At 45.8% G+C, this 18,549-nt stretch overlaps 1 protein-coding gene across 12 annotated transcripts in view; it reads right to left on the minus strand.

Moving 5' to 3' along the window:
• Nucleotides 1-6,129: 6,129 nt before the first annotated feature.
• LOC116646400 (F-actin-monooxygenase MICAL2) overlaps nt 6,130-18,549 on the minus strand; it is a 221,846-nt gene continuing 209,426 nt past the window's right edge. For 6 of the 12 annotated variants that reach the window (XM_032427094.1, XM_032427093.1, XM_032427095.1 and 3 more), the window contains 3 exons: nt 17,780-17,882; nt 13,805-13,878; nt 6,132-10,687 (listed from right to left, as the gene is read on the minus strand). In XM_032427094.1, coding sequence (XP_032282985.1) covers nt 10,503-10,687; nt 13,805-13,878; nt 17,780-17,882 — 362 coding nt within the window. In that variant the 3' untranslated portion in view covers nt 6,132-10,502. Of the gene's footprint in view, nt 10,688-13,804; nt 13,879-17,779; nt 17,883-18,549 lie in introns of all 12 variants that reach the window. The other 6 variants (XM_032427091.1, XM_032427102.1, XM_032427101.1 and 3 more) reach the window with 3 other exon arrangements.

Consider the following 18,549-nt stretch of genomic DNA (forward strand, 5'->3'; position numbering starts at 1 on the left):
TGTATTTTCCAAAAATATTTGTCTGAGATGGATTGGTCCTTCACCATAGATCATTTGGAAAGTGCTGTTCCAAATTGCCCCAGTGTGCTTACAGAGTTCAGACACTCTCTTTTGATATTATGTGTTTCTAGTCCTTATGGATATGATTTGGTTCTGCTCAGAAGATTAAATGAGTTGATACACGGGAAAGCATCTTACACGGGGTCTGGCACTGAAATAGACTGAATCTAAGTCCTGCTTAATCAAGGACACACACCTCATGCTGTTCTTTGATAAGATGCATAGAAGACCCTGCACCAGCTCCCTCACTGTAAATTGGTGTCTACAATTATGGCCCCACTGAGGAGCCGCCCTTCTAATGCTTGGTCATTGGTCTCATCTTACCCATTTAAGGTAAGGTTTAATGATAAGGACAGCTCATAAATGAAATGTGTGTTGCTGTGAGACTCTATTGAATCTCTAGGTCAGTCTCTCCTTGAAATCTAGAGCTAGACATACCACCCTGGGAGAGAGCAAACCCAGGTTCTAGTCCTGGCTCAGTGGCTAGGTGACTCTGGATGAATGACTGGCTCTTCTGTACTTCCATTTCTGTCATCAGGAAAGTGAGGGCAGTACCTATTAAAGCTGAACATCACACACACCTGATGATCCATGATTTCAATCTAGGTTATACCCAAGAAGAATGAGTACATTTGTGCACTCTGATACATCTTCTAGAAAGTTCATGGCAGCACCATTCAAATGTCTATTAAGAGTTGACTCCATAAATAAGTTGCGATAGTCGCACAATGGAATATTATACAGCAAGGAGAGTGAACAATTTGTAACCACAAGGAGCAACAGAAAGGTAGCTCACAATATTGAAAAGAAATCAGATGCAAAAAGAGCATATACTCTGTCATTCTATTCATATAAAGTTCAAAAACAGGCAAAACTAATCTCTGACGTTAGAAGTCAGGATAATGATGAACCTTGGGAGGGGTAGTGACTAGAATGGGACAGGGTGGGTGGGAAGGCATGAGGGGAGGCTATGGACTGGTAGTGTTCTTTTTCTTGATCTGGGTACTGGTGACATGGGTGTACTCACTTTGGAAATTCATGGAACATGCACTTAAATAATTTCAACAATTTTCTATACATATATGCTTCTTCAATATACAATGACGCCATGACATTACCAGTCCATAGCATGCCCTTTAGGGTCCCTTTTATCTCCGTGGTCTCCTTCTGCAACTCCCTCAGTGGCCCACATCACTGTTCTCAAACTAGGTCACTTCTGTCCCCAGACCTTCCCTTAGGAGATCATTTTTCTAGCGGAACATGTGCTGCTCTCATCCACCCAGCATTGTTCCCATCCTGGTCCTTCGATCTTCCCTTAGCAATTCCCACAGGGCGGGGGTGTTGTAATTTACAAGGCAGGAGCAGGTAGTGGTGAAGGTTTGGGGCTTGAATCGCCATTCTGCAGTCAAATATCTGTGCAATCTTGTGCAAGTGATTTAACATCTCTGTGTCTCAGTTTTCTCATCATAATGCAAACAAATGAGCACTTGCCTCATAAGGTTATTGGGAGGATCAAAAGAGTGTAAATAAACTACTTAGCTCAGTGCCTAGCAGATGACAAGTCTTAGCGCAATACAGTGTTGATTATTACATTTCATTGGAGACTCATAAATGATATCATTACCTCCATTTTACAGGTGAGTAACTTGAAACTCAGAGAGTTTAAATAACTTGCTTCAGATCACATAGCTGATAACTGAGAGATTAATACTATAGTCCTTAGAATCCGTTCTCCCAAAATATCTCCCACAATTTTTAGCTAGGCTGTGGCTGCTCAGAATAAAGACTATATTTTCCAGCTAGGTGCAGTCACATGACTAAACTTTGACCTATGGGATGTGACCAAAGTGTTATGTGACAGCTTCCAGGAATCCTAACACATAGATGGAAAAGGGGTATTCAGTTTCTCGTGTCGTCAGACTACGTAACACAGGCCAAGCCTCCCACTGAGAACAACTGGAAAAGCTGGACACTGAGTGTAAAGTAAATCTTCTTGAGAGCATTTGAAAGCTTACAGGGACACAATCTCGGAGAAGAAGGGGCCCCAGAGAGGTGAGCCCATCACCTGGGTCTTTTTCCTCCCCAGTTTCAGAAGAGGCAGCTGAGAAGCTGAGAGGTTGAGCAGGACAATTGCCAAGCTCACAAGGATAAGTAGGCAAATGTTCAGGGGCCACAAAACCAGGGACCCCCCCGGGACCCTCCCCGCCCCCACCTTGCTTTAGTTTGGGACTCTAGAAGACTGCCCTTTGGTAGACAAAGAGAAAATAAAGGCATTTACATTAAAAAGCACAACTGAAAAAATTGTTAATAGCAGACTCAAACAGAAGTAAAGCGTATGACATAAAGAAAATCATTCCAGATGGAAGCTTCGTGACACAGGGAAGAAGAAAGCACAAATAAAAGGGTAAATTCAAAAGGATATTAACTAAATAAAATAATCATAATGTCTTGGTTTAAAAAATATAGAAATCAAATTAAAATACACAAAAGCGAAATCATTTCAATTGGGAAGTGAGTAAACGGAGTTAGAGTTCCAAGGTCCAGGCACTGTCTGGGAAGAAGTAAAGGTAACAGTTTATATTGGACTTTGATAAATCAAGCAATCGTGTTGTAGCCTCTAGAGTAACCATTAAAGAATAGTAAAAGAGTAACTATAGTAAGATAATGGAGAGAAAATTGGAGTCTGTGTGCTCCACTCAGATTTCATAAATTGTATTTGTGATCTACATCTGTCATATTTAAGCAACTTATTTTTGCATTCTGTTTTCTTTTTCTTTTGCTGTGTTACTTTTGTTGTTGTTGTATAGATTAAAAGCCCAGGAGATAGAGGTAAAACAAGAATCTCAAATTAAGCTACAATCAAACTGGAAGAGGTTTTCACGGGGGAAGTTTTATATTTCCCATACGTGAATACCATCTGTTATGGGTTGAGTTGTGTCCCCTAAAAATATATTGAAATCCTAACCCCAGAACCTCAAAATGTGACCTTATTTGGCAATAGAGTCATTGCAGATGTACTTAGTTATGTCAAAATAGGATGTCAGGCAAACTGGACGAGGTTGGGCTCCCAACCCAGTAAAACCCCTGTCCTTGAGAGAGGAAAGTTGGAGCACAAACATGCACAGAAGAAGGATGATGTAAAGATACACAGGAGACAGACAGCTACTGGAATTATGCTTCCATAAGCCAAGGGATGCTTGGGGCGGCTTAGGAGGAAGCACTGCAGGGAACACACCTTCCTGTTGGACTTCTAGCCTTGAGAACTGTAAGAGAAGACATTTCTGTTAAGCCATCCAGCTTGTAGTCCTTCACTATGGCTGCCTACAAAAATAATATACCGTCTAAGGGACAAAATAGGAGGCCCCTGAGGATCATGAAGAGGGTTCTACAAAGGGTTTGGATCTTAATTAATAATCAGAGGTTGTTTGACCACATCAAAGCAGTGGGGGCGGGCGTGCTGGTGGTGAAGAGAAGCCAGCCAGAGTCTCCTGGGGACTTCTTTGATCACTGAAAGCAAAGTGTGCTCTCCGGATGAAAAGAATGTGTGAGAGAGAAAATGGCTCTGGAGTGGGACTCTTAAGTGAGAACTCTTAAGTGAGTGTTCCTCTTGGGAACACTGGGGTATTAGCAGTGGCCTCTGAAGGCCAGGCTGCCAGCGAGCATGTCCTTCAAGAGGGCTGCTTGCACAGGCTAAGGCAGCCAGATGGCAGCATGGGGCGGCGGAGTGGGGAAAGGCATCAGGGCAGGGAAAGTTGAAAGACCTCAGCCTTGGTTTGTCCATGGGGGTCTGGGGGTGGGGTGTTGTTGAGGAGCACACAGGACAATGCCATTCAAATGGCCTCTGATCCAGCCACGGTGGAATGTGTCCCACGATCTTGGAGATAGGCGACCCGCTTACCTATCCTTGAAGAGTCCCGTAATGAACTGTAGACAGTAGAGGGGGATTCCTCACCCGAGCATGGTAGCTGAGGGCCCGCTACACGCACAGATGGAGCTCTAAATTCAGTGTCTCCTGCTCGAGTGGTCTAACAGAGGACTGGAGAACACTCTAGAAGAAGAGCAGCAGGGGCAGAGCTTCTAAGGAGAGAAAGGAGTGGTCAGACACTTCAAACTCAGCAAGGCAAGAATACCTGGGGTCCCAGTGATTCTGTTTGTGTGTGGTCCGTGTCCCAGGCCACGATATTATTCCCACGGTCTCCCCTACCCTTTCCCAGGCAGGCGTGACTGTAGGAGCAAGGTCATGGTGGTCACGGTTGTAATCCACCTTCCTCCCACACCTGCCTCCAGACTCCTGTGGCCTGGAGGAACAAGTCTCCACTCCCATCTTTGCTAGGGAAGCTATTAAGGCTATTTATACTTTAGGTATTTCCTTGTAGGGAGGAAGGTGAGAAATATTACATCCAACCATGAGCTGGAAGCCAGTCACCATGGCCAGATGGTGTTTTCAGGGTGTGCCTGAGAAACCGTTGGCCAAGGAGGTCAGCAGAGGCCAGCTCGGAGACACAGAGTCCCAAAAGGGAGGTGACAATGCACTGGGAAGCGGGGTCCCTGGCCTAGCTTACAGCTTCTACCTCCTCTCCTGAGAACTGCCCCCATTCTTCCCTGTTCTACTGAGATTTGAGATGTTGTTTTCTGTTTTCTACTGTTGGGATTAGAACAGTTCAAGATTCACCACGGCATTCCAATGACAAAGTCCGATTCTGGCCATTCCCATTTTAAAACTGGAGCCTAGATACAGCAGATGGACTCTAGCAAGGAACCTGGGAGGGAGGGACGGAGGAAGAGAGGAAGGTTCAGCTCCATTTCACAAATGAAGACATCAAGGCATAATCGAGGCTTCCAGTGAGCAAAGGCAGAACTGGAACTGGAGCCCTGAAATAGTGACTCTTAGCTCGGGTTACTGTGTTTGGAATGATCATCCTTGTTGGGTTTTTCTTGAGCTATTGATTTGTTTTCAAATCACACACTTACGGTGTTGGGACTACTACACACAAACACACGTGCATTTCTCCCAAATTCTTACGGCAACATTTTCAATTATTCTGGGGATGAGAAAGGAAATAAATTCAGAGGTATTCCGACCTGCTGCTCCAATAACAGGTTATTTGGTTCCGTTTCACCCAGGACCATGAGTGCTGTTTTCGGGTGACTCCTGTCCTGCCCCTCTCTGCCTCTGCCTGATCTAAGGGCCTGCAAAAACCAGCTGGTCCCCAAGACGCTCCCTCTGTCCTCACCTTCTCCCGTCCCTTCAGCCCTGTGTTCTTGCTTCCCTACCCTTGGGACCTGGGATTTGATGATGTCATGCCATGCTTCTCTATTTGAGGTCCATGGCAGTGTGTCAGGGACACTTGGTCACCCGGGATAAACAAGATGCATCTTCCTAGAGTATCATGTTTATTGAAAGATGTTTGTGAGGGGTGGTGGAGGTTAGGTAACTTACCTGTTCTAGAAGATTGTTCTCATGTTAGAGTATAGCTAGATGCAGGCTGGAAGGAAACACAAAGCACTTCAAAGGGGCAGCTTTGGCTTCCATGCCCAGATTTCCCCTGAGCAGGGCTGGGCACTGACGTGCTGGGGGAAGGTGACTATGGGAACTGATCTAGGGAAGAGAAGGAGCAGGAAAACAGAAAGTGCAGGTCCAGGTGGGGACACAGGGTAAGGTTGTACAGCCCGGTGGTCGAGGGCCCAGCTTCTGGAGGCCGACATCTGGGTCTAGCCCCAGTTCTACTGCTTCGTACCTGGACTACCAGGTAAGCCGAGCCTCTGTGTCTCAGTCTTATCTCCAGAATGGGCTATCTGAAGGATTTTGCTTTCAGGATTAAATGCAATAATGCACTTACAGAGGTTATTACAGCACCTGGCAGGTGAGATGAGCTGAATTCACAGTATCCAGTACCATGATCAGGGTCTGAGGGCTCCTCAGGGGAGCCCAAAGCATTGGTTTTGCTTTTCATTTTTCTAGAAACAAGCTGGGAGAGGGAGTGAGCATGACGCTACCACGCATGCCCAGAAAGCTGAGGGATGGTGAGTTGCAGCAAACGGGCCAGCTAAAGGCTTAGAGTCTGCGGCTCTGAGAGCCAGAGGAGGGCAGATGAGCCCCAGCACGAGCACAAGAACACTGGCAAAGTGCCATCAAAAGTGGCTGGCCTTAGCTGCTGCTTTCCCTGCTGCCGAAATGTTAGCGCTTGCAAAACAGGGGCTCTTATCTGCAGTTATGTTTACTTTTTGTTAATATTCAATGGAAAAAAATGGATCATGGCAAATATTCCATCAGCAGACAAAGCCTTCCAACAATGGGGAAACTCGGTGTGAAATGCTGGGGACTGGCCACTGGGTTAGTCTGATGTGGCAATTCTGGTGTATTGAGGGGCCACATTTCATGTAAATTTGCATGCACTGGGATTAAGAGCGGAAACAAACAAACTCGGTCTTGAAAGTGCTCATTGAAGAAAGAGGCCAGTTCGGTGCAGGTGGGAGCATTCCTGCTGAGTGAATGTAATACAAAATCAGGCCAGGCCAGGTAAGAAGGTAAGAGGACCGGTGAGGTGGAACCAGGATGGGCTCCATCTCTCCCCCTCCCCAGCTCTGAGGGTCACTTTCTTTGTGGGAAAAATTAGACCCGAGGCTTGACTTCACTCCTCTTCCCAATCCAGTCCGATTTGCTGGTCGGGTAAGTCCTTCCACGTGCCCCGGTGGGAATAAAGCATCCAACTGTTAATTCACAGACTCCCACTCGAAATCAAAGCTTTCCCCCGTTCCTTTCACTGCAAAGAAAGAAATGGAATGGACGCTGCCCTCCTAAGTGCCAGACCAAGCCCACATGAAAACGTTTTGATTCCTTTAACAGAAAACCATTTAATTTTGGTTCATTTCAGTATTTATAGCAGTGCACATGTAACGCATTTCAGTCCACATGAATAGTTCCCAATGGTTGGAGCAAATTAATCTCTTACAAGCTACTCAGCAGTGAGGTTAGAAGATAAACAGTAGGTGAGATAGTACACGCTTCCCTGTATGTGAACCTTCCTATTACAGTAAACTACATTCGAGCTCACCACATCCAATGACTGCCACTCTCTCTGTTCATGTGGCAGCCCCAGCTGCCCCCTGCCACCTCTGCCCTGCTGGGGTAGTTCTCTGATCAGCCACCTGGGTGGGACTCGCTGCCATTTTCAGTTTGGAAGGAAAAGCCCGTAAATCTGCTTCCTGGGAAGACAGACATTGCTGAATTGTCATGTACCTCCAGAATGCAGAAAACATCAATTTCATTGCAGCTCATCAAAGTTGGAAACACCTGCCACTTCCTTTCTCGGTTGCAATTAACATGCTGCATCTCAGCATTGATTGCTTCCAAGCAGCCTAGCACTTCCAAAGTCAAGGTTTAAATGAAACGGTACAACTTGATACTATTTTTCACAGTTTTAGAAACGAACTTATTTTTATTGCCAAAGAAGCACTGCAATTGTTGGGGGTAAAAGTCTTTATGCTTGAGATAAATGTGAGTAGAATAGGCTGATGCTTATAATAAAAATAGTTCTTTATCTTTGTATTTATTTGGGAGTAGTACTTGTTTATCTTTGCATTTATTTTTGGGTGGAGTGGAGGACTAATATTCTTCCCTCTATGCCAGCCCCTACTCGGGGCTGCCCGACCCCATAGGCAATCAGAGAATGTTTGTTAAACAAACAGATCAACAAATGAATGGTTTGGAAGAGCAAGCTTAAGAACTGTCCTCTCAGTCCATCTTAAGTAAAATCCTTAACTTGGAACTATCATGAGCCCTTTAGTTTAACTTAGAAGCTGTGTGAGCCTGCGTCTAAAATATGATCTGAGACTGGGGCTTTATGTTTCACCCAGAGTCTTATGTTGTCCAGCTTCGATCATGAGTGTTCTTTTATGGGACAGAAGAAGTTGTTTTCATCATAATCCTATTCATATTGCATTAAAAAAACCTATCTTTAAAATGTACAGTATTTCACATTTTGAGGGTCTTAGAACATTCTTTATTTGTGCATAAGGAATGGAACTATTCAAAATAATTCAACAGCAACATTATTTGTGTCCTTTTGGAAGTGTTCATTGGAATGGTTTTATGTACTGTTAAGCTGAAAGCCGGTGTAAGTAGAAGGCTGTTACATATGAAGTTTATGTTTCAACTTGGCCAGATAAGACTCAGCCTTAAACCACAGAACATAGTCTTTGGGAGAGAAAGTGAACAAATTGCTTCTCTCATCTATTAACAGAATACTAGGGCTAAGAAACACCTTCTTTCTTGGCCCTCTTGGGAGAATCTTTCTTTTAGATGAAAATAGAACAAATTAAAATAAGGGGCAATTAATTCTTTTGTATAATAACAACACAGACACTATACACGTGAGCATCCTCTGTTAAAGGTACGCAAGCACCAAGTAGCACACTTTCATGTAACTGACAGAAAAGACTGGGTTCGGATATTTCTAAACATTCTAGAATAAAAACTGAAGTTCTATATCTTTTTTATTTAAATGAATTTTTTTCTTTAAATAAAATAAAATTCCTGAGTATCTGTAGTCTTACCTTTAGATACCTAATGACTGAAAATATTATTTTAACTACCTCCATAAATCTTTAATACTATACAACTCACTGCCCCAAACATCTGGGTTATTTGTATGTTAAATAGCTTATATACCAATATCTTAGTGTCAGTAGTATAACGCAGGAAACCAGAATTAGGAGGAAATCATATTAGCAATTTCCACCAAATATATAAATAAATAAGAATAAATAGCCATAAATGGCACAGTTTTGATAGACAGATGCCTGCACATATTCCCTTATAGAAGAATTCACGCACTAGAAGGTCTGATTCTTTTTTAAAAGAAAGGAAAAAGGAAGATGAAGGAAGGAAAGTAGAAAGGAAAAGAGAACTGCAACCTTTGGACTTTGGTATGCCATAGAAAGGTTGCATTTAACCCCACCCCAAATGTTGGCAGGCTTTGGGAAATCCAGTTACATTTCTAATTTCTGGCTTGTCGGCTGGCCAGATTGGCATGTGCGGACAGCATCTCCGACAGAAGTGGTTCATGGTCAACTTATATGGAGGAGAGTCAGGTCTCTGGTCAGAGCCAACTGTTGCAAAGCACCTTCTGTTCAGTGACACATTTACACACTTGCAGAAATGAGAGAGGCCAAACATACAACAAAGAGTTCCTCAGTCCGTCTCTTGTCAGCGACAGAATGAATCTTCAAAGAATCCCATTGAGGGAAAAACAATCAAATACTTTCTGACAACAGATCACTATGTAAAACAGATCAGTTTTCTTTGGTTCCCATATGACCCATCAGAAGGGCCCAGGAATCCCTTGTCAGTGCACAAAACTCCATCTCCTGGCTTTCTTTTCATACTGAAAATGTCATTTAAAAAAATCCATGACCCAGTTTGGGATTTGGTCCCTGCATTGTAAATGGGATCACGGCACTCAGCTCCCCGGTCAAGTCAGAAGTGGTTTTGTCCTTGTCCCGTGGAGTTCCTGGGGAATCCCTGGAGAGAGTGTAGGAGATGCTTCTCTTTGGACCTGAGAAGATTGCCTTCGGGAAGCATTCTCACCTTGGATCACTAATGGGTATGTTTTCAGTAACTGCACCAGCCTCACTGGTACTTATCAACAAATGAGTTTCCCTTTTTGCCATCACCAACAGTTATATAAAAAAGCACTGGAAAACTATTCATTTTCTAGAAATGCTTTTTTTTCCAGGGACAAAGTTTTCTTTCCTTTTTTTTTTTTTTAAATAAAATTAAGGCTCAAATGTTGTATTAAACTCTCATTGCTTATGTATATTATATTAAGGCTTATAAATACAACTGGTAAATTAAATTCACCCTGGATTGAATTAACACCTGCTATATGAGTTATTTGCTTTATGTAATCAGTAATCTCAAGGTTTCTCTTTTTTCTCTGGAAACACAATTTAAATATTAACCTAATCTTTAAACTGCGGCTGCTTCTTTCTGACATTTGGAAACCGGTCATCCATGCAAAAAAAGGCAAATATGGATATATTTAATGAAAAGGCAGCTTCTTAAAAATCTGAAGATGTGTAACTCAATGAATTGGGAAGATAAATGATAAAGGCAGCAGGAAAGTCGATCTCTGTGTCACTTTCTTGGGAAAACAATGCTGGTCATCTGCCAAGGTCACCTCCAATGTGAGACCTGCCAAAGGGACTGCCGATCTCATAACAGTCTTTGTATTTTCTTCATTATAATCTCTGGAAGGGTCTCGGGCAGCTGTACTCCATATGGAAGAATTTTAGTGTTTAAGAAAAGATGGCGATAGGGTATCCCTTAAGTTCCAGGTACGGCAGATCCTGCCAAAGGAACTGTGAGTGTGTGGGGCGTGCCTGGCCCCATCCGTCCTCAGCCGGCACCCTGGGGGGGGCAGGGAGCGCCTTGGGCCTGCTCATGTCCTGCTCAACTGACGGCCCCTGGAGAATATGAAGCTTTCAAAGTGCTGGTCTTCAGCCTTTTCTTTTATGCGCTGTTCCTCCAAGGAGTCCACGAGTCTGTCCCTTTGTTCAATCACTTGCATCATCTCGCTGAATATTTCTCGCTCCTCATTCAGATCATTCTCATCTTTCTGGCTCTCTAAAAAACAAAAAAGGAAAAGCATGGGACCTCAGGTAACATTTGGCCCAGGGAGAGAGTTCTTGGCGTGGGCATTCTTGATTGTTTTGGACTTGTTCTGCTTTTTAATTTCCATGGAGAAAACAAGGAAATGAATTTAACACCAGGGAACTGTTCTTGAAGCCACAGATTAGCAAAGAAGCTGCTTTGTGCTGCAGTCAGCTCAGTTTTCACCTTGAGAATATATATAAAGCAACAGGGGGAAATCCCTTTGTGAGGAAAAGAAGATCAGCCAAGCCCCACCGAGTCCTCCAGCCTCCCCTCCCCCGCAAAAAAGAAACCAACAAAACAACAAAAAGGCTGTTTTCCCTAAACATGTCTGAACTACAACAAAGAAATCTATGTGCAAAGTTTCTAAGTAAACCATCCGCATTGGTGGCTACGATTTCAATGACGAGAATCCTATTTCATCTGTAGTGAATGACAAATTTCAGTCCTTTGAGTAGAGACCAGGCAAGAGCAAAATAAGGCTCTGGCTGGCCAATGGGACTGTGTCTCCACACTGTAACTATTTTTTCCCTTTTGCCTTCAGAGTACAAGAGCTTCTTCCTAATTGGCCTGACGCATCCGATTGCCTAGGGGACATAAGATTGCTATAAAAGGAAGGGAAAGAGTAAGAAACAGGTAGTAATGACTTTCTGACAGTCAAAATAGATGTTAAGGCAGATGGAAGTCTTGTCAACCAGATTACTGCCTTGGGAGAGGACTTTATAATAAATACCTTCGCCCCTTCCCTTTAACTGGGGTGTAGGCAGTGAGCCCGATCCTGGAGCAGACAAGGGCCACTGTTTCTCACGCCAGGCTTAGTCCTGAGGACAGGGTCAGGAAGAAGGTACACATGACAAAAGGAAGGGGGAGAAGCACTGTTCCCTTTGCACCTCATGTTTTATGGGAGAGAGAAGAGAGAAGCAGAGGTTGAGAGCTCTGTGCTCCAGCCTCTCTACTCTGGGCCAGGAAATGTCATACCGTTTGGTGGGAACACTGGGGGCCAAAGGATTCTTACCTTGCCCCTTGTTTGGAATTCTGGGAAGAAGCCAGCTGGAAGGGCACCTTATGTGTAAACATGGGGCAGTACGTTGTGGTTGGGCAGAGAACGGTCTGAGTCTGGCTCCCCAGATTTCGATCTGCAGTGTATGGCCCAGGTGGGGCCCAGAAGTGCCCACCAGCCCCAGAGTCGCCAAAGGTAGCTGGTCATAGGGCTCCCCCATGTTGAGGAGTGATGTGGTCCCACAGTGGAGACCGTCTGGCCAAGCTGAATGGAGGATGTGCCGAGGTGAGAATGAGTAAGCCAGGGAATGCCACCAGGCTCCAGGCATGCTAAGGAGGGGCCAGGCTGTGGAGGATGCGAGTTACACACCTTGGTTGCAAATGCCAGCGGAGAGAATGGCGGCCCAATGACAGGACACAGCTGTGTGGGGGCTCAGTGAGTCAAAGCAACCAGCACAGATACCTAACGTCTCAAAGTCACACAAACCTGCCTCTCCCGCCCGGTTACCTGGCCTTAGGGAGAAGGGCAGAAGGTAAAGGTGGCCATCTCCAAGGCGGAACATTTTCATCCCAAAGAGACTGAGTACTTCCTATAGGAACTGTTTAAATTATTGCGTCAGACTGAGCTTACTAGAGAGGGATAAATAAAGTTCTTTCCTTTCTTGCTAACTAGTGGGATAAAGCTTTTGTGGAAGATGAGCTCAGGCATAGTCAAAATGAAGAAGGCTTTTTTTTTTTTGTACACCTGAGAGGTGTGAAGAAATGTATGATCCTCACTCCTCAGTAAAAATTAAAAAAAAAAAAAAAAAGAAAAGAAAATTGAAAGGTGGCTAATGGGGTCTGTTGGTGGTATTTATTTTACCATCCTGAAATGGAGCAAATTTAAATTTTTATTAGGTGTGTAAATCAGATATTATGCTGTATGGTTTGTTAATCTAGGTCTAGTCCAGTGTTGGTCCTTATTTGATAATCAACACAGAAAAAAAATTCCTTTCTCAATGTTGGCTTCTCATCAACGGACTCATCTGAGCCCTTCTGACAAATATAAATGATGTATACCAATTTTATCTGTTCTATACAGTGCAGCCCTATAAGGATTTTGCTAGAAATAGAATTTTGTTGCTATAAAGAAGGTCTACAAATCACTACTATGTGGGAAAGAACAGGAGACCCTGAGTCTGTGGTGGTCTGTTCCTGAATCTCAGCCCCCTCACTACTTACCTTGAGCGTGCCAACCGTGTTGAGACTCGGTTTTCTAAACTGTAAAATGGGGATAAAATGCCTAAGTAAAAACAACCACGATGATTACTAATATTTACTAATATCCAGTATTTACTAGGTGCTTCCCCTGTACCAGGCAACCCCATAGGGAGGTGCCATGTTTGGTCCATGAGGTATAAAGAAATTGCTGAACTTGTTGAACTTGTCCTTTTAGACCTAGGTCTAAGTGCAGGAAAGCCATGCACGGATCTGGTCCCACAAACGCACAGACACAAAACATTGAGTACGCCCAGCATGCTGGAGCCAATGAACACATAAATCAGGACAGCGCGTCAACTGAATTCATTTCATTCTCCCTCCTTCGTGGTGGGGATCATTTTCTCACACGCGTTGCCCTGGCCTGGCGCATGTGGGGAAGGCTGTGGCCAGTACCGCGTCTAGTGCCCGCCTTCCTCGGCGCCCCTGTCCTGGAGGCGTCTCAATCATCCCCATGTGTACCACAGTCACCTGTCTGCGCATTGGCTTCCCCAGTGGGACCCCAGAGCCGGGGTGCTCTTCATACGCCAGGCCCACACGAGACTCTCCGCAAGTCTTTCTAAACTGAATAGGTGGGGAAGTGAATGAACGGTTTCGTTCTATTAGCTGGTGGGATGGAGTCCAGTGCTGCCTGCAGCCCAGGTGAACGAAGCCAGAGCGCCTTGCTGTGCTGGTGGGGGGCTTGCACCTCTCCAGCCTCCCCGTTCACCTCCAGGCTGCTCGCCCAAGCCGGGAAGAGCTCCCCGCTTTGGGATTTGCGGCATGCTCTGGGCAAGTGCCTTTCTGGGGAAAAATGTCCTTCACGGGGGCCCAAACTCCTATCACTGTACTCACCCTCCTTGAGCATTTTCTGTCTTAACTTCTGTTCCAGTCTGCTTTGATGATCTTCCAATTCTAATTCTTGGGCCCTGGGGGTAAGAAAACGTTCACACCTTGTAAATACCGAAGATCTGCCTAGAAGCACTGCCTAGTAAGCTCACGGACTATAGCTGCTGTAGTCTTTTTGCTTTTTTTTTCTTATTAAAACTGGTGTCTTGGAATCTCTCTAAATGGAAAAGTCTGGGGCTGAAGGAGCCGAGAAGGGCTGCTGGGATACGCTCAAGTCCAGAGACGCTGGAGCAGCTGAAGGTTGGAATGTGATCCCCGGGGGCGTTTGGAAGGCCACTCAGGCCACCCTCAAGATGGATCATTAAGAAATGGCTAGTATAATCCAGGGGAGAGGAATGACAATCTAAAACTCTTTTCTCTCTTAGGGGCAACATGACTTCAAGTATCATCTCTAACAACTCCCAAATCTCTGAATATGGTAAACAACAAAACAAGGAGGAGGAGACGGGAGTGGGCCATTTTATCCAGGTAGAGCAAAAAACATCCAGACAGCTATCCATTTGGTGGTAGGAGATGTGGAAAGAAGAGTGAGTGATGCTTTGGAGTCATCAAGCTGGGGTCTCTGTTTCCACCAATAGAAACAGCAGAGTCAAGAAGTGAAGTTAGTTCTCGGTGAAGGTCAGTTTGGCACTTCTTGACCTCTCAATGCCTGGAGATATCCCATGTGCATGCAAGGGGATAGGCTAGGCTTTGTGCAATGTGGAGGTTCCCAACTCTGGAGCACTCAGGAGAAATGAGGACCACACACAGATTGTCGCAGGGCTCAGAGATGGTAGGTGGAACCAGGTGATCCCTAAAAGGAAGACTATAGAGAAAGGAAAGGTTGAAGACAGGAGCTTGGAAATGCCTCCATTGAGAAGCCAAACAAAAGAGATGTAACCAGGGAGGAAGCCATCAAAGCTCTGAAAAGCTATCAAAATAAGCAAGGCAGCATCACAGAAACCCCGAGGAGAGAGTTTTGAGAGAGAAGAGAGAGGCTGAGGTGAGAGAGGCTCACTGCTACAGAGACACCAAAGGGGGGAAGGGCTGAGAACCTTCCCTTCCAGCTCTGCCACAGCGCGGGGGTCGTTTTGCTGCGCCCTGCTGTCGCTGCCTTATTTCTACTACTTCTCCTACTACTTGGGCCAAGATCCCTGCCATGTTCAATATCCTGCCTTTTGTTATTGACCCTGAACTTCTCTTGGCCCACTCTGGTCACCCATGGAAGTGTACCCCTCAAGGCTTCCTGTAGGAAAGGACTTTCTGGGCGGAGTGCAGAGAGCTGACTATTGAGGCACAATCCACTCAGTGTGGTGCTCAGGCCACGCTGTCCCCGGGCAGCTCCCAGCCAATGACAGAGCACAGCGGGCAGTCCTGGAGCTGGACTCCCCTGATGGCATCTCTGTTCCAGTGCTCCCTCTGGCTTGGCAGAGATGGTCTCAGGGTTGCACTGCAGTTCGGAGTCTCCTCTGCCCAATTCTCTTTCCTCCCCCTCTCCTTTCACAGGTGTCATGACCACAGAGGGTCTGAGACTTCCCTCTTACTCCCCCTCCCATTCCCCTTTATCCCACCATGTCTCTTATACTTCTTTTTCTTTTTTTTTTTTTAAAGATTTATTTATTTTAGAGAGAGAGAGAGCGGGGGGGGGAGGGGCAGAGGGAGAGAGAGAATCCCAAGCAGACTCCCCACTGAGCGTAGAACCTGACGCGACGCGGAGCTTGATCCCGGGACCCTGAGATCACGACCTGAGCCGAAATCAAGAGCCGGCCGCTTAGCCGACTGAGCCACCCAGGCGCCCCATCTCTTGTACTTCTAATCCTGTCTTGGCGTCTACTTTCCCAAAGCACTCAAGTCACTTGTCTAAGATGTTTGTCTAAACTAAAATCAATCCTTTAACAGAGCTCCCACCTGCTTTTGTCTAGCTCCCAGGCCTGAGTTCTTCCCTCCGGCCTCTCTTGGAGAAGGTTCCCTCTGGCCGCATGCTAACTAGGGAAGCCAGGCACCGAGCGGGAGCAGTGGGAGCCGCCGCCCTCCTGATTCTCCCAGGGAGAACCTACGCAGACTGCACCTTCACAAGCCTCCACGGAGCTCTCGCCATGTTTTCTTCTTGCTGGTGTGCTGTGTGTTTGCATGTCTGTCTCCCTGAGACCACGAGATCCTAGAAGATAGGGACTGTGGCCCCGCTCACTCTTCTCTCCCCAGTACCCAGCAGTTCCTGGCACCAAGAATGTGTTGGATAGGTTTTTGTTGAATGAACGTTGTGATTCAGATCTGGTCCATAGGCAGGTGGTATGACTGTAAAAAGGGCTTCGCAGGGGCGCTTGGGGGGCTCAGTCGTGAAGCGTCTGCCTTCGGCTCCGGTCATGATCCCAGGGTCCTGGGATCGAGCCCCGCTTCGGACTCCCTGCTCAGCGGGAAGCCTGCTTCTCCCTCTCCCACTCCCCCTGCTTGTGTTCCCTCTCTCGCTGTGTCTCTCTCTGTGTCAAATAAATAAATAAAATCTTTAAAAAAAAAAAGGGCTTTGCAGTCGGGGGGCAAGAACAAGTGTTGCTCTGAGTCTCAGCACGTGTATCAACTTAAAAAACAGTGATCAAAAAAATAATTACTGGGGCGCCTGGGTGGCTCAGTTGTTAAGCATCTGCCTTCGGCTCAGGTCATGATCCCAGGGTCCTGGGATCGAGTCCCACATCGGGCTCCCTGCTCCGCGGGAAGCCCGCTTCTCCCTCTCCCACTCCCCCTGCTTGTGTTCCTGCTCTCACTATGTCTCTCTCTGTCAAATAAATAAATAAAATCTTTAAAAAAAAAAAATAATAATTACTAAGGAAGATGCCTTCTTCCTCATTCCTGGACTTTCTTTCCATGTCCATGAACCTCAGTGAGTGTAATTCCTGACCTCCTTCCCCAGTCCCCACTCTTACTCACTCTCACCCAGGAAGAGGCAAATTTGGGAAGAAACTAGGTGAACTCAGCTCACACCCTTTTTCTCTTGGGATCAGCCAGCCTGGAGCAGACCTGTGTTCTTGATGACTTTGAGCCTTGCCATAGGTCTAGGGCAAGACTTCTCGATCTTGACACTATTGGTGTTTTAGGCTGGATAATTCTTTGTTGGGGGGGCGAGGAGAGGGGGTATCCTGTGCATTGTACAATGTTAAGTAGCACTATTGGTCTCTCCTCACTAGATACTAGCAGCATCTCCTAAGTTTGACAACCAAAAATGTCTCCAGATATTGTTGACTAGCCCCTGGGGGGGTGAAACTGCCCCCAGTTGAGATCTGCTGGTCTAGAGTAAAAGCCTTGCCCCTAAGAAACAAGTAGGTCCATTAACTTTTGTGATGACATAGGTGAATATGTGTCATTCTGGGGTCAGGTTAGTGTAGTGGGTTGAATGGTTACCCCCAAAGATATGTCCGCATCTGGCCGAGTGACTTCAACTCTATAATAAGATCCACCTCTACTTTCTGATCTCCTTCCAGGCTGCAACCTCGCATTCAGAGAGCACAGCCAGAGAGGTCTCAGTCCCTCAGTATGTTAAATATGCAAAGAAGTGGCCAGGCAGATCTCCCCAAGCCCTTCCCAGGGTTCGTACTCAGAGGCCAGACACATGCTTTCCCATTGCAGGTGTGTGACTGCAGATGCCCTCCCCCCCACCAGTCTGGGCGACAAGGACAGACTGAAAATACCTTATCCAAATGCTCTCCAGCTCCAGACCCATCACCTGACATCTTTTTTAGCCATAGGACTCCACAGAGAGAACAGACAACTGAAGATTCTTTGCACTAATGTCAACATGATATGCAAGACGCCAAATATCAATTTGCCTCAATCACAATTCTGTATGCACGAGGAGAAAAATTCCTGGTTCTTCAACCCGGGAGGGCGAGCCACCCCACTCCCACCCCCTTTGCTTTTAGGACTCACTGTTATCTGTGTTGCCTTACTTACATGATCAGTAGCTCCGACTCATATCGCATTAATTTATTCTTCTCTAGAGCCAGCTTAAACCATTCCTGCAAAAGCTGTGCTTCATCTTGTGTGCCTGAATCTGCTTAAGAAATCAACAGCAAATGCGTTAGATTGGCATTTCTCTCCCCGTGATCAACCTGCTTAGGAGCTGCGCTAGTGGGCCATGTTTGTAGCGGAAAAAGCCTCAGCAGGCAGCAGCCCCCTGATGGCCTGTTGATGCCTCAGGTTTCGGGCCTGACAAATCAAACCCCCCTGTGCATGCCCTGGGGGAGAGGTCCTCTTGGACACCGAGGGCAGGAATCCTTCAGCTCCAAGGGTCATATAATCTTGATAATGTCCTGCCACAAATGAAACTTCTCTTGCCTACTAGTAGATTCTCTATAAAACTTCTGTATGTTTATGCATCACATTCTCCACCAAAGAAAAGCCTAGTAACTCCGCTGGTTACTATCTCCTCCTCCCTTTCTTCTCCCAAATCAAATGATTACTGAGTGCCCAGGTGGGGTGTGGCTCCCTTCATGGGGCAGAGACACCCACGCCACATTTAATCATAGAGGGGTGGTGATGGGCATCATCATTTTTTGCACAAAGAAAAGCCAAATGATGAAAAAAAATGTTATTAGCTTTGAGTCTCACTCGGAGAGTTATAGTCATACCTTCTTATAACTTAGATTTATGACCTTCACTGAGCATAAGAATAACCATAAGAAAACCGACACTGCTTTTAGATACGCAATGTTAGATGCTAA

The sequence above is a fragment of the Phoca vitulina genome, unplaced genomic scaffold (assembly GCF_004348235.1).
Source record: "Phoca vitulina isolate PV1807 unplaced genomic scaffold, GSC_HSeal_1.0 scaffold36, whole genome shotgun sequence".
Taxonomy (NCBI): Eukaryota; Metazoa; Chordata; class Mammalia; order Carnivora; family Phocidae; genus Phoca; species Phoca vitulina.